Below are 15,957 nucleotides of genomic sequence, written 5' to 3' on the forward strand. Positions count from 1 at the left end.
ATGGCCATAAAAAAATGTTCTCAATTACTTCTTTTATTAAGAGAATTTTACTTGCTTCTACTCCATTATTATGTTCTCTAGAATAGATTCCCTCTACAAGTCATTCTTTTTTGCTTCTGATGTACACACTGCTACGTCCCGTTAACTGACTCAGTCTGAGTGTCCATGACAGAGGATGTGCACAGGCGGCTGCATTCTGGGCTCTTTGCCTGGACCGCCCTCAAGCACTGCTCTACTGTCCCTAACTTAGGACATCAAGTCTTCAGGTTCTTATGAAGTGCAAACACAACCTATCCAGTATTAGCTAAACTCCTTATTCTTCATTCACCTTCATTCCAATTTAAAAGTCTACCTCTGTGGTCATCTCTAACAGTGCTAGCTGGATAAATCCTGCAACTCAATGTCATATTCAGAGCCATGCTTGGCCTTATCCCTATGTCCTTTCTCTAACACGGGAAGACCCACCCCTAGCCCCTTTACTCCATCTCTTGGCGTTGTTACTACCCAGACTTATTCACTGATGCATTACCACTAAGAGTATGCAACTAACTTCTTCCAAACCAATGGCTGCAACTAGGCCTGCCACACGAGCAGGCAGGTGATGTTATACATACTGCTTTCAAAATGAGAAACTGAATATATCACCTGACAGTCTCCACCATTCCAATTTTCATATCACCTGATAGTAATCTTTATGAATGCCCTAATTTGCACCATTCCAAATTTTTCATTTTCTTTTGCTGAGAATGTTTCCTTCTATTCAAACAATGAGTTTAACAAGTCTACTTCTTAAGTCCATCTAAATTCTGTTCTGCTATAATTCTAACAAACTAAACTTTGTTCTTGGAAACAGGTTCCATCCACCACCCCAACTTTACACCTTTGGTTGGCAGGCAATCATTATTCACTAAACTAATTAGAAAAACATTTCAAATTCTCTAAATTAAAATGACTAACAAAAATGGTAAGATTCAGTTCTCATAAGTGGACCTCCCAATGTCACTTGGTATAGCCACACATCGTTCTCTGATCCTTCTGGGTCTCCCATGTCTCTTCCTTGCCAAGACTGCTGGTTCACTTTCTTCTGTCCACAAAGAGTTGTGTTCCACAGGCCTAGCCGCTTGACCACCATTGATTTTCTACATACATGTATGACATGTCAGCCACTACCACTACAGATCTCTACTTAAGTGTTAAAAATGGTAAATGCCCAAACTTTTTCTTGTAGTTGTTCCTCAATTCTAACAAAATACATTAAATGCCCAAATGATGAAAGACAATGTTTCCCTTAAAGGTATTTTAAACCCAGAACTAAGGTAGGAACAAGGTAGTTCTTCGCCTTGACCTACAGGCAAAGCTCAAATTCAACACTGACCCTTCAACCTTACTTCTGCATTAGCATGGTGAATAACACTGCCATTGGCATAAATTACCAAAGTCAAAATCTTACAATTCAATATCTACTATTTCTCTCTACTAATCCCTCATAGACACTTCAACACCTTTTGATCCACAACCTTTAAGAACTTGGACAGGAATGCATGATACCCTCCAGTGACCCATTCCAACTGCCTTCTAAAACTAAATAATTATAATTTCTTATTTTAAACTTGGGAGCTCCCCAGTGCCCACCCAGCTCTGAATCTTTTTCTAAATAAACTCTTCCCTTCACAAACAACCATTCCTAAAATTTCTGGTCCAGTCCTTCCTACTGATGAGTGCCATAACCTTTATAAAAGGCAACCCCCACATTGTATTTTTCCTACTGCCTGCATCTCCCTCCTTCCCCATAATCCACAATAATCAAATGTCATCAAATATTCTAGACCACTTTTTCTAGTACCATTCTAACCAGTTTTTTCTTTCCTAAATGACTGGGACAATCATTCTACCAAGACTTCTTCAATTATCCACTGTAATATTTACTCACTAATGGAAACTTAAAACACCAAGGATCTCATTCCTTGGCTCCAACCCTATATGCAACTCAATGGTTATGGCAACATCCAACACACGTGGGTCTAAGATACCAGATGATCTAGCCCTTGCTTACCTTGCCTTGTTTACACCTTATCTTTATCAGCTCTCCACCATTTTCTCAAAAAGCTTCTCCTATCAGACCCTTTAAAATGCATGTTCTCTTGGCCAAGAATTAGCTCTGATTCTTTTGTGCCCTGATTTCTTCTTTAAGGAAGCTTTCCGTTTGCTCAATGTAGACTACATCTCATTTTGTCTCTCAATAATCAGCATCACGCCTTTGTGAATACTAACTCTGTAACTTAACTCTGATCTCATAAAGAAGAAAAAGCAGTAACTCAAGAGGACATGAAGGAAACCCGTGTTGCAGCAATAAACAACTATGGGTTTAAACCAATATAACCAGAATAGGCATAGAGTAACAAGATGGGCTGATAAGTTTACAGTATAAACCCCAAATAAACATTCCATTTTCCAAAAGACCTAGCCAATGAGTGGTGAAAGAGACATTCAAGAAGAAAACCAAGGGAACAATGTCCCAGGTAAGATGATGGTGCTGTGGCTATTCCAGGAACAAAGCAGAAAGGTAGAAATGACCACAACTTTGACCATTATCTAGAAGCATCAAAGAACTTAGGTTTGAAAAGCATGGGCAGAGATTTTACCTTCCTAGATAAGGAATACTGGGAGAAAAGATCAAAGATGAGGTGATGGTCTGGGTACATGATGCCCTACAATAGACACATGGAATGATGTAAAGTTTCCTCCTTGCAATATACTGCTAATATGGACCCCATAGAATGGACAAGAACACACACTCACCAGTGACCCAGAGGCCAAGCACTGGAAACCAGAGATGGTAATATAGACTGCCATAGAACAGACACACAGAAACACACACAATCCATGACCCAGAGGTCAAGTACTGGAAACCAGAGATGGAGCAGCCAAAAACTAATACAAAAATGTAAAAGCTGAGCCGGGCGGTGGTGGCGCAGGCCTTTAATCCCAGCACTCGGGAGGCAGAGGCAGGCGGATCTCTGTGAGTTCGAGGCCAGCCTGGTCTACAAGAGCTAGTTCCAGGACAGGCTCTAAAAAAGCTGCAGAGAAACCCTGTCCCGAAAAACCAAAAAAAGAAAAAAGAAAAAAAATGTGAAAGCTGGACAGGGGTGGCGCACACCTTTAACCCCAACACCCGGAAGGCAGGGGCAGGGAGACCTCCGAGTTAGAAGCCAACCTTGTCTACAAAACAAGTTCTAGGGCAGGCAGTGCTACACAGAGAAACCCTGTCTCAAAGGAGGGGGGGAGTTCAAGTTGTTATCTTTCCTACCAAATGCTCTCAAAGGAGTGAGTGAATAATGGCAGAAACAGAACCAACAGGTATGAAACCACAAAGGAAGTGTGCAAGGATACTGAAGGTGGTTCTGGAAAAGAGTAATTTTTACGTGGGTTGGGAGTAAGCCTAAATTTGTAGCAAATGCAAAGTGTGAAATGGCCTATGCACCCAAGAGGTTCTAATTGGATAAACCTCTCTCCCTACCTTTATTTACATGAACACCAACCAGGTACTAGGGCTCACCTGTAAATTTTTATTAAAAAAGAACCTAGGTGCTGGGTGGTGGTGGTGCACACCTTGAATCCCAGCACTTGGGAGGCAGAGGCAGGTGGATTCGAGGCCAACCTACTCTACAAGAGCTAGTTCAAGGACAGGATCCAAAGCTACAGAGATACTGTCTTGAAAAAACGGAAGGAGGAGGAGGAGGAGGAGGAGGAGGAGGAGGAGAAGGAGAGGAGGAGAGGGTAGGAGGAGGAGGAGGAGGAGGAGAGGGTAAGAGGAGGAGGAGGAGGAGGAGGAAGAGGAAGAGGAAGAGGAAGAGGAAGAGGAAGAAGAAAGGATGAACCTAGGAAAAGAAAACATGATGGGAAATGTTAGCTGAAAGTTCTGTGTCCCGTGGAATGACCTGCAGGGGGAGATGTGAGCTTAGAACTGAAGGACAAGGAACCAGTCATACCAATGAGCAGGAGTGGAACACAGTAAAGCTTAGCAAGGGTTTTGACAGGAGTGGATTTTGGTAAAATGCCCTAGTCAATATTCAGTAAGTGTTACTGAATACAGAATATTCAAATCATTAACAACCAATACTGCATATGGACCAATAAAATAGAATAGCAAGTCCATCAGAAAAATCACCACCTATATACAGCTGAGATGGTGCACACCAGATCAATTCTGAGCTTAACAGAAAGTGCCCCCTCCTTTTTGGCCATGCTAGGGATGGAGCTCAGGGACTCGTGCACATGAATAAACAATATACCAACAGCGAAGACAGTAGCACTCAGTCTGTTCCTGACATCAGCACAGAGGGACACGTTTCATACCAGCTAAGCCTGAAAAAGTCTAATATGCTAATGACCACTCTCCTTTCAGAGGCTCTAACACACAGGAAAGCGTCTCTGGTCACAACTCACAATCCATGACCCCAGAGATGGCTTGGACTACATGCTTTCCAGTACCTTCCTAAACACTAGTTTCTCTCTGAACTCACTATGTTGTATTTCCTGTCTGCATCAATTTTTCTAAACAAGGCACATGCCTTCTTGTGAATCTCCAATTTACCCAGCCTATTTACTGAACAATTTCAATTGTCTAAAATATGTTCTTGATTAGTTGTTCAACTTATATGCACTCAATGACTACCTTTTAAAACATAACTGAATTTAACACTGCTAAAAAGTTTCCAGAACTGTTAAGTTTAACAAGGGAAAGGGGGCTATTTTGAATAATAAAGTTCTAAACTGTACTATTAAATTCTTGGGACTCATAAAAAGAAAAAAAAACCTCCAGTCTTTAATGATGAAAACTTGGGTAAATGTAAGTTGCAGGAAGAAGATATTTTAAGAACATACTGAAACTCAGTGTGGTGGTGCACACCTTTAATCCCAGCATTCAGAGGCAGAGACCAGTGGATCTGTTGAATTCAACCTAGCCTAGTCTACAAAATGAATTCCAGGACAGCCAGGGCTACACAGAGGAACCCTGTCTTGAATTTAAAAAGAGCAGATTGAGAAAAAAATATTTTGGTATTTAATACTGAGACGTTATATTCCTTATCAGCTTTCCCAGCATGCTATTCTGTAGGTTCATTCTCGTTTGATCACTTCATGCTTGACACTAAAGCTTACTCTCACAATTACTTTACATTCACTACCTAGAAAGAAATAAAAGCCACTCAATATCGGCAAGCCTTTTCTCTGGAAATACAGCAGAATGACTGAGGGAACGTCTATGGTCAATGTTCTACTGAGGAGAGAATGCCCACTATACAGGTATTCCCTTCCATATCGTCTCTCCCCTTTCTGGGATTTGAGGCAGTTCTGAGTGCTACATTTGTGGGGCATGGCTCTGCACCAGCATTCTCACCTTGCAGTGAGGACTAACAAGGGCGGAAACTCTCTGCTACCACATCCTCTCAGAGTTTTGCTAAGACTCCGTCCGAGTTAGCAGTGTTCCTAAGAAAACTGTATGGAAACATCCCATGGAGAAAAAAATTATTCAGTTGTTTAAAAAATATATAAATCAATGATGAAAACCACCTTTATTTTAACATTAATAAATAACAGTGGGCTTACCAAATGGTAACATTTTAATGTGTCAAGTTTTATGCATACTGAAAAGAAACTTAAGGTGAAACCAACTACTCGACAGAACTCACTAGGTCCCCACATAAAACTATGTTTTCATAATAAAACCTTTAACATTTCCAAAAGAAATGAAGTTCATTCCTTCACCACGCTTGCTTATTCAGAGTCCCAGCAATTTCAGGGAAGTGATTTCTCTTTCCTGCAAGTCTGATGCTGTACAGGGACACACACATCCATGTGACCACAACACCACAGCTCAGGCTAACACCATGAATGGAACGACATTATGGTATGTCAAACAAAAGAAACCAAAACAACAATGCTATTAGAGCAAACAGAAATGAAAGTAAATATCCAAAGGCTGCTTGCTTCCAGTACCGAATCCACCTGTGCTTCCGCCGAGGCCGTCCATGCTCCAGAAGCAACTTCTACCGTGCAGCACAGGTCTGGTGAATGAAGCTACGCTACAATTAGATACGGACCGATCAAAAATCAATCATGACTAATACTGTTCATGAAGACTAATCTAATGAAAATAGTATCATTAGATAATGTGAAAAATACAGACAAATCTGCACAACCCAATGCCTATAAATAGTAAAATCAAAGCATATGACTTCCTTATAGAAAGTGTCTCATCTATGTAACTATAAATGTTAAGGATTCTTGCATTTTATAAACACAAGATGGGTTCACTTTGATGATACCAAGTTTAAAATTTATAAAATGTCTAAAAAATTCTTTCCACAAAGGTTTATACAGTTTAAAGCTATACACCATCCATAAATCTCAGAAAATGGGAAGAAAAAAATCTTTATAAGATCACATACAAAAGAAGAACTGAAATGTGATTTTATTTAAGGCAATACTGGGCTACTTCACAAACCACCACCTTGAGTATTTACACTGCTCCACTACTAGTTTCTATCACATTGACAAAGGATACTTTAAAATACCAATGTTGAAAATCTTCAATGTAGTAAAGTCTTTATTCACATTTCCATTACATTTCATGGACTCAAAATAACTACCCAATTAGAAGCAATGGAAAAAGGAAAAAAATCTGCAGCGTTATGAAACTACTAAAGAATCTGCTGATTTCACATGAACGCCACCCAGGATTGGAGGACGGCAAGTTCCCAAAGCCGAGTGCTGCAATGTGCCTACAGTGCGGACCAGCTTGACGTCATCTTGTAAATGCTTTATGTTAAAAAAAAAAAAAAAAAACCTATGGCAGTTTCTAGTTTTAGTTCAAAAGTTCTTAATTTAAAACAATAAAAGTTTAAAAACTTGATCACTTCGTTAAAATTAAAATTGCAAATATAAATGTATCATTTACTTATTTAGACTTACAGACTGCTGGTGGCAGCAAATGATTTACAATAATAAATATATACAAAAAAGCTATCTACAGATAAAGAGTACTGCTATACACGAGTGGTGACCTGCTGAGAAGACACCAACCCCACAGATAATCAGTAGAGTGCATGGAAAAGACAATGGGTGACAGAAATCTGAGGCTTCATTCAATTATTTACAATAACTGAAGTATTGATTTTGCCCGAGTCCCATAGGGATAAAATAAAGTTCTACATGACAAGTGTCATGGCTTTTTTTTTTTTCTCATTTTTTTAAAGCTAGGTTAATTTATGTCAACAAATTAAAAAGCTCACAATTACAGCATGCTTGATGGCTTTCTAGTTAAAATAAACTACAAATGATACGCATTTATAGTACACGAGTCAGCTCTCAGTCCTGCCCTCTGCCCGTGGCTCTACCTATGCTGACGTCTCTCAAAACAGTCCTGTCTGGAGCATTTGATAGCACTTCAAGCTTTTTTAGGCTCACAGTAGGTTTCATTTCCTGAAGCTGTTTTAGGACAAGCTCAGTGCAATCTTTAAGAGTCTTGTCTAAAACAATCTTTACATTCTCACTGCACGGAAGCTTGGAGGGATTGGCAAAACGTACAAAGAGTTCACTTTCTTTACAAGAACATGTGGGATTCCCACCAGTCACAGTGGTCTTATCCACATTTCTTCTTGAATTTGAATGAGATCCTCTTTTACTTCCACTGTTTGAATGGTCTCTGTCAGTATTTTTCTTCTGCTTCACTGCAGACTCTTCCAGAAACTTCAGAAACGACACTTCAAAACCCATTGGCTTGAAGGAGCTCCAGTCAAAGGAGGCAGGATGCTCCTCCGTGGTTTGAACAGCCACAGCAGTCTCTTCATCCTTCCGTGTATTTACCTCCAGTGGTAATTCTGGCTCAGTTTTATCAACCTTTCTCTTCTTATTTTGCACAATGCCTTTTTCTTTATTAACTCTCTTGAGATTACCTGCCTTTTGTTTTTCTGATGGGCAGGAATTATTTTCCTGAAAACCATTATTTACCTTTAAAGTTGTATTAACTTGAGTTTCTACATTTGTCCTATCTTCATTTATTAATTTTGTAATAAATAGTTCTGTTAGCTCATCCATTTCATCTTTCTCACCTTTTATACCTTCTTCTTGTGAAATGGAAGATGCTTTTGAATTATCGTTTTTCTCTAACACAAATGCATCAGGATCTTTTGTATCATCTTTACAATCCTCTTGCTGAGAAGCTTCCTTTCCTTGTGGGTTGCCATACCGCTTGAATACAATAAGAATATTGCGATGCTGTGATGTAAATGCTTTGGACAATTTATGGCACTTATAATGTCTAATGATATTGCTTTCACTTGTAACAACAGAAGTACATCCCTTTATCATACATGGGTACTGCGTTACAAATTTGCTTGTACACTCTGACAAGGCATCGTTTCTAGCCTTTATGGAATATACGTGCTTTCCACGTTTTAGAGAATAAGGCTTATTTTCTTCAATCTGCACAACTTTTGCACTCTTGTTTTCAAAATTACTTTTTTTCTTTCGCTTGGTCTTAGCCATTCTTATTCCTTCTTTTCTGCTGTGTTTTGATACCCGATGTTTAGGCTTTGATTTTTCTTGGTTTGCTTTACTTGATATATTTTCCTGACCAGTTAATTTTCTTGGCCGAATCAGATGAGCCTTATGTTTGTCATTATGCTTATTAAAGATGTGTCGGAGGAGATTAGACCGAGTTGCATATATTCGGTCACAGCCTTCACAGTCACACTTGTATATGCCGTCTTCTTCTGATTTACCTGTCCTTGCTCCAATCCCATGGTCTACCTCAAGATGAACAACATAGCTCAGATATGTTGTAAAAAAAGATTTACACTCCAACTGGTCACATGGAAACTTGCCAACATCCACAGCAGCGGTCATGCTTTCAATTTCCTCAGGGGTCATCTCATGAAGTTTCATGTAGTGCTGTATCAGGCCAGTGATTGCTTGGAAAATTCTAGAACAGTCACTCACCTGGCAGCGAAATTCTCTCATTGATTGTTTAGTTTCAGTTTCTTCACTTTCTCTGCCAGCTTCACTTTCCTCTTCAACCTCTGCAGAAAATGTAGGAAGATTTGATTTATGTACAGCCTGGTAATGAAGAATCAAGTTTTGCTGTATTGTAAATGCAGCAAAGCATCCCTGGTGAACACAGCAGTAAGGTCTATATGGACTGTATCTTGCTGGAAACTCAACGGACTGGGAGACTGGGTTCTTCTCTTTTTTTTCTTCCTTTTCTTTTCTATGCCTTTTATTCTTCCTTCCTTTGGCTTTCAGGTTTGTGAGATTTGTGTTATATTGTTCGACAGAGACTGTGAGAAGTTGTGAAGAACTTTCTGGTTTCTCAGGACTTTTTTTTTCTAGAAGTTGTTTTTCTGGGATTACTGCTCCATTGCCAAGGGCATCATCTGTGCCTGCTGCCAACTCTACTGCAGGCTGTAAATCAGTTTTTATCTCCTCTGCTACGAGTGGCTGTTTTTTCACTTGAGTAATTTGTGGCACTGACAAATTTTCACTCTGAGATTTTCTTCCATATGGTCTTTTTATTTTTAACTTTACCATTTCTTCTGTTGTAAAATGATGCACCAACTGACAGTGTGCCCGGAGATTAGAATTTCTTGTAAATGTTTTGGTACATGTAGGTACTACACATTTAAATGGAGCAAATTTTAACTGATTCTTCTTAATCTCAAGAATCATTTCTTGAGTATACTGGTGGATTTTACCATAGTGTTTGAATAGGGCATCCTTTGTCATGGCACTGTAGTTACAGTCTTGGTTTTGACACACAAATGGCTTATTAACTCTGTCATTAAGCTGGATATGTATCATTTCGGAAACTGGCTGGACTGTAATATTAGGAGTTGATTTAGTAGGTGTAGGGGGCAGTGTTACTGATGTGTTTATTAGTATACACTGGGAAGCTGGAGTGGAGAGGTCAGTTTCTAATTTTAAGTTTTGCAAACCTTCTAAAATGTCCTGTATTTGATCCTCCTTGTGTAATGCTTCAGATTGAGGAACATTACTTTTTGTTGGCATTGCAGTTAGGAAAGAGGAACACTGAGAAGAATCAGGTAACTTGTTGTCTTGGGTAGGGCTTACTGAAGGAAGCGGCATGCTGTAATTTATCTGAGCATCCTGTGGTGTCTCACCAGTACCCTGAGATCCACTTTTTACCTCAAGTATTTGAGAATTCATAGCAGTTTTAATAATTTCAAGAGTCTTTTCAAAGTTCTGTATAACATTGTCTTCAGAAACCTGCAAATCACAATCCACCGATGTACATGAACTCAAAGCCATCATTCGGGAATCACCATTTTCTGTTTTTAATGTTAAAGGGGTTAACGCTGTGTGTGGTTCAAGACTGGCTTTAAAGTTCTCTTTTACATCAGTTATAAACAAATGATTGTCAATGTTATTTAATTTCTGTGTGAGATTTTCCACCAAAACCCGAGGTTGACAATTTGGAATTATTTCTGAACAAATATTGGTATTTGGAACCTTAAGGTTCTCTGCTGTGAGTCCCACTGTTGATGCCGCATTCTGGGTCGCACTGGGTACAATGACTGGAGGAGCAGCCTTTTTTCTTCTCTTAGATGCACTGTTTCCTTTTTTATTCAAAGGACTGGATCTTGAATTTTGAGGCCCACTTTGAGGAATATGTGTGCTATTGCTGGTAAAATTTTGCAATGGCTCAGTAGAACTAGTGAATGAATCAGCGCACAAACCATTTTCAATGGTCTTTAGCAGTGAATCATTTGTGGGAAAGATAGGCAAGTTGTTACACTCCTTGATGGGGGAAGTTTTGGAATTTGGTGTTCTATTCTGGTCAGTTGGTGAACTGTCTGGGTGGCAAACAGTCTGTAACAAGGGTGTCACAGTTGTGCCTGGCATCCCTGTTGAACTTCCTTGTGTTCCATCCGTGACACTGCCTATAGGAACAACCTGAGAAAGCATTTCAGCACTCTCAAAAGTGCTGGGAATGCCAGCAGTTTCTAAAGCCTGCTTAATAATTTCACTGCCTTCCTGACTAACACTGGTATTAAAGTTACTCACATCACATCTAGGAAATGCACTTGGTAAAAATGATGAACGATTTTCCACAGAAAGAAGTTGCAGGAAGGATGGATCTTTAAAACAGGCTTCTGGATTAAAGGTAGATTGGTGTGCCTGTTGCATATTTACTGCACTTGTAGAGAGAATCATGCTGGCCAGAAGGGAAGGCTGGCTGTTGTTCTGTAAAAGTTCCTGTGCAATTTCTGCTCCATCCAGTGGTTTGCAGTAGTCCCGTTTGGACAGGTGTCCACCTAGGGACCTAGGGTTCGTGAAAGCCCTGTAACACCTGCTACAGATAAATTTCCCATCTCTGATAATTGCAGGCCACTTAGCCCTTTTGTTGTGCTTGGGTTTTCTTTCCTTCCCATTTGGGCCTCGACCACGGTCCTTCTTCACCTTCTTAGATGCGGACTGCTGTGCACCGGCACTGCTGCTGTCATCCGAAACACTCGCTTGGGAAGGAAAAACCCCATTCTCACTACTGCCTCCTTTTAGAAAGGAGGAACCCATGTCTCCTTCCGTCTGCGAGGGATAGTGATTTGTACTATTTTCCAGCTGGGAAAAAACAGAATTATTCTCACTATTTGCTGGTGAAGGGAAGAGAGAGCTGTTTTCTGTGGGTAAAGGAAGGAAAGGATCTGAGCCGCTGTCAATGTTCAAAGGCAGAACTGTTTTGGTTAGATCTTCCATTTGTGCTGGCAAGGTAGTACTAGACAAATTTTCCATTTGTGAACACAATACACCATCTTGTCCATGCTTATCCTGAGAAGATAGGTTTGGACTTAGGACACTTTCCACTGAGGGTAACAATGGAGTTGATACATTTGCTAAATGAGCTGGAAAAATGGAAGGCGAGACATGCTGCAACTGGGCTGAACAGGCAGGATTCCCATTGGCTTTGGTCTGTGGTGTAAAAAAAGCATGATTAGAGCTGCTCACTTGGGATGGCAAAAAATAAACACACTTTCCATGATTTGGTGTATTTAAGTTGTTAGATGTCTGACCTTTTTTAGTTTTGCGCTGCATTTTAAAAGCAGCATATTGGTCAGGGTGTGCTGTTTTCATGTGTTTCCCAATACTCTGGGAAGAGTTATATGTTCGTGTGCACCCCTCAACCTGGCAGCTGAATTTCTGAGCTGGAGCTTTTGGAGGTACTGAGGGAGCTCCCAGAGAACTGCTCAGGCTGACCTGCGATGGGACAAATGCAATGCTTTCCAGTGTCTTCAGAGGTAAATCATAAAGGCTGGGTGATGTCTTCCCATCACCTCCACATTCAAACTTGGAAGTCTGTGCACTGTCCAGCAGTCCTGCCTGACTCTGTATAGAGAAGGTCATCAGCGTGTTCACCTGTCTTTCTAAGTTCTGTGGGTTAAGGTTTCCCATCTTCAGCGATTCGGAATTTGCTAAAGAATTGTGAGCCATCTGGGCTTCACTTAGGTGCTCATGCTGTTTCTTCTCTTGGAGACGTGGATGACACAAACCAACAGCAGCACCTTCACCTGGTTTACGCAAATCTGTCACCATTGGCTCACCAATGCCTACCACGGTTAGGTTTTCTTGCCTGCCAAAGTCACCCTCGGTGCCATGGTTAAGGGACACCTTGATGGACACAGCCACTTCATTGGTCTGAAGAACAGCAGTGTTATCAGGGTTTTCCAGACCATTTGACAATGGTATGTTAGCTTGCCTGAGGTCAGAGACAGAGAGCTGGCCCGCCTGGCTTTTATCCCAGCCATCACCTCCTCCTGCTCCTGAGCTCTTTTCAGTGCTATTCTTCTCTGAAGGAAGCACTGCTCTGTCTTCCCCAGTGCTCCCTACTGAGTTCCGACTCTCTTGAGAAGGCAGCACGCTTCCAGGAGCACTGTGATCATCCACGTGTTTCTCCATCTCACTCTGAGAGCGGTAGACTTTGCCACAGCCCGTGACCTTACACGTGTAGGTATTATAGTGCTGTGCCTCGTGGTCATATAGTAAGTAAGCTTGGGAAAAAACTCTGCCACATTTGGGAAATAAGCACTTGGCTCTAAAGACTTGATGTTCCTTTCGGTGGGCCAACAGCTCTGCATAGCTATTAAAGCCAGCCTTACACTTCATCTGTATACAGATGTACGGCTTACTGCCACAGTGCATTTGTAAATGATCATTGAGATGAGTGACACTCACAAAATGCCGTCTACAGTACTGGCAAATGACCTTTTTGCTTTGCATTTCAAGAAAGCGTTTGGCATCTTCATTATCCTTATGACCTTTTACATGAGCAATTAAATTTTTGAAGTACTTAAAGCCCTTTTTACAAAAAGTCACAGGGCAATTAAATTCATTAACGGGTACTGGTTTCTGGACAGGGATCGCCTCTGGCTCATATGATTTATCTTTGTCATCGTTCTCATCGTCTGAACCATCATTGTCATTAAAGACTATGAAATCTGTTGAATAGAGACTATTCTTTTTTATGGGCCGTTGTTCCTGTTTGGCCACATTATTAGTGTTAGCCTTTTGACTTTCATGGGTGGCTGTTATCTTAGGAGGTCTTCCCAATCTTCTTAATGGCTTCATAGCTGCTAGTCTCTCTTTACTAGACTGTTTAACATGCAGTGTGACATGAGGGACAAAAGTTTCTTTAGAATTAAAATTCTTTGCGCATATGGGACAGCTGTAAATCCCATCTTTGTAATGTTTTTGAGCATGCCGCACTATTCTGTGTCCAAGGAATTCTTTGTCACATAGCACACAATACTGCATGTAGGCTTGCCAATTCCTAAACCTAGCAGATATGAACCCCCTGTCCTTCAATTCTTTTATGTCCTTCTTTTGCTTATCATCACCAGTATCCATCAGGAGGCCAGAATTGGTGCCAAGCCCACAAGAAACCCCATTCACAGATGCTTCTCTGCTTTCATCCTGGTAATCTACTTTTTCATACACTTCACAGTCATTGAGTTCATCAATTGAAGACACAATAGATGCCTCTTCTCCCATTAGTGCAAGACACTGTCGTTTTAAGGTTTTCCAATCCCAAAATTCTGGATCAAAGGGCCACTGAGTTTTCAAAACAAGTAAGAGCTCACAGCGTAGAGAATTTGGTATAGGAAGATTCTCTTCATCATATTTCTGGTCTGGCTGGTTGTATAACATCTCCACAGCATAATATGCATCTACAGTAGGCTCAATAAGAAATTCACTCAGTTGACAAGCACGTTTCACTTCCAGATCATCAGGCAACAAACAGGAAATGGTCTTGCAAACTGATATTTTCACTTCAGTATTTTCTGTAGATTCCAAGCGAAGAGCTTTCACACATAATTCTATGCAAGTAGCAAGTCCAGCCCCTTCAGTCTGTGAAACAAACAAAAACCAGAAAAGGTTAATCACAGATTCATCTGATATAGGCAAACATGGGAATTATTTCACTTTTTTGACTTTTCAGATCCCCTTTATACAGTAAGTCAAAGGGCTGGAGAGACAATGAAAATTCTAGAATAGGCTTGTGATATTTAGAGAACTAACAAGACGATGAGGGAGGGAATAAATTTTAAAAAGGATGCAGAGTCGAAAAATGTACGATAAAAGAGTTTCTCTTGAGGAAATGACTTTTCTAACGTGTGAGTGTCAGCTCTGTCTCTAAACAAAAGACAGTGTACAGCTAAAGCTACTGCAGAGAAGAATCCTGGCGATACCTCTGATGGGTGCGCACTGCTGAGCAAGGACTCGTTTTAACCCACTAACCACAAATGGTTTTGTTTGATTTTTTAATTTTTTTTGAGACAAGGTCCCTCTGTGTAGCCCTGACTGTCCTGTAGACCAGGCTGGCCTCGAAGTCAGAAAGATCCACCTGCCTCTGCCTCCAAAGTGCTGGGATTAAAGGCGTAAAATACCACCATCCAGAGGTTTAGCCCAGGCTTGGTCTGACTTCATGATCCTTCAAGATCAGATTTACAAACAATGAGACTGCATTTGTTCACCGAGACACCTAGCAAAGCAACTGGCTTGTTTTAAAAGTATTTTTATGTTGCAGCTATGTTTAAAATCTATACAAATAATGCCACACACAGAGAAAGAATCTTACCAAACTTAAGTGTTTTCATTGTGTATACTGGAAAACTAAGCAACAGGCAACACTCAAATCATAAACTGGTTACATAACAGGTATATTTTAAAACATTGAGTTTGAATTCGCAAGCATTTCATATAATAAAATGAAATTAAGTGAGTGATTAATTCTTTAAAATCCTCTTAAATCTGAATATTGGTGAGTACCGGCAGTACAACCTGAATTTTGAAGTCTTAGGAGTATAAACCTAAGAAGTATACAATGTAGAAGACAATTTTAGATTTGTCTCTTTAAACTCAACAGTACCTGCAAGGTTCCAACAGAGGCAGGGTGCTTGTTTGTTTCGATGATTCCTTTAGCAGCCTTTCCCCTCTTCCCCTCTCCTCTCTGTCTGCCATGCATCTCAGACATAACCACCTAACTTTCACGTTGACATTAGAGCACCATGTGAGATTCCATTCAGCACTTCCTTACCCATCCACAGTGAACATGCCTTAGTTTAGCCAGGTTTAAATTCTTTAAATGGCTAACCTGTGTATTTCATAACAAATTTAAGCCTACCACGAATACAAAAAAGGTTCTCATAATTTGGCCTCTGCTTTTATCTGTTCTGGCCTTATTTATCTTTCCTGATTGTTCTGGTATATTATTTGTATTTTGATAAATAAATCTTGCCTGAAGACCAGAGGCAAAGCAAATACCACTAGAGGTTAGGCAAAGGTTGATACACACCTTTAATCCTAGGATTTGGGAGAGTCGGGTGGATCTCTGTGAGTTCAAGGCCACTATGGGCTACACAAGATAAATGCAGAAATAAATCCAGG

The 15,957-nt window shown here is 40.4% G+C and overlaps 1 protein-coding gene across 5 annotated transcripts in view; it reads right to left on the bottom strand.

The window, feature by feature from the left end:
• Positions 1 to 5,554: 5,554 nt before the first annotated feature.
• The window catches only part of Znf292 (zinc finger protein 292), an 81,476-nt gene continuing 71,073 nt past the window's right edge, over positions 5,555 to 15,957 (bottom strand). For all 5 annotated transcript variants that reach the window (XM_038347224.1, XM_038347223.1, XM_038347226.2 and 2 more), the window contains one exon: positions 5,555 to 14,418. In XM_038347224.1, coding sequence (XP_038203152.1) covers positions 7,369 to 14,418 — 7,050 coding nt within the window. In that variant the 3' untranslated portion in view covers positions 5,555 to 7,368. The remainder of the gene's footprint in view (positions 14,419 to 15,957) is intronic.

This window comes from Arvicola amphibius, chromosome 11, assembly GCF_903992535.2.
Source record: "Arvicola amphibius chromosome 11, mArvAmp1.2, whole genome shotgun sequence".
Lineage (NCBI taxonomy): Eukaryota > Metazoa > Chordata > Mammalia > Rodentia > Cricetidae > Arvicola > Arvicola amphibius.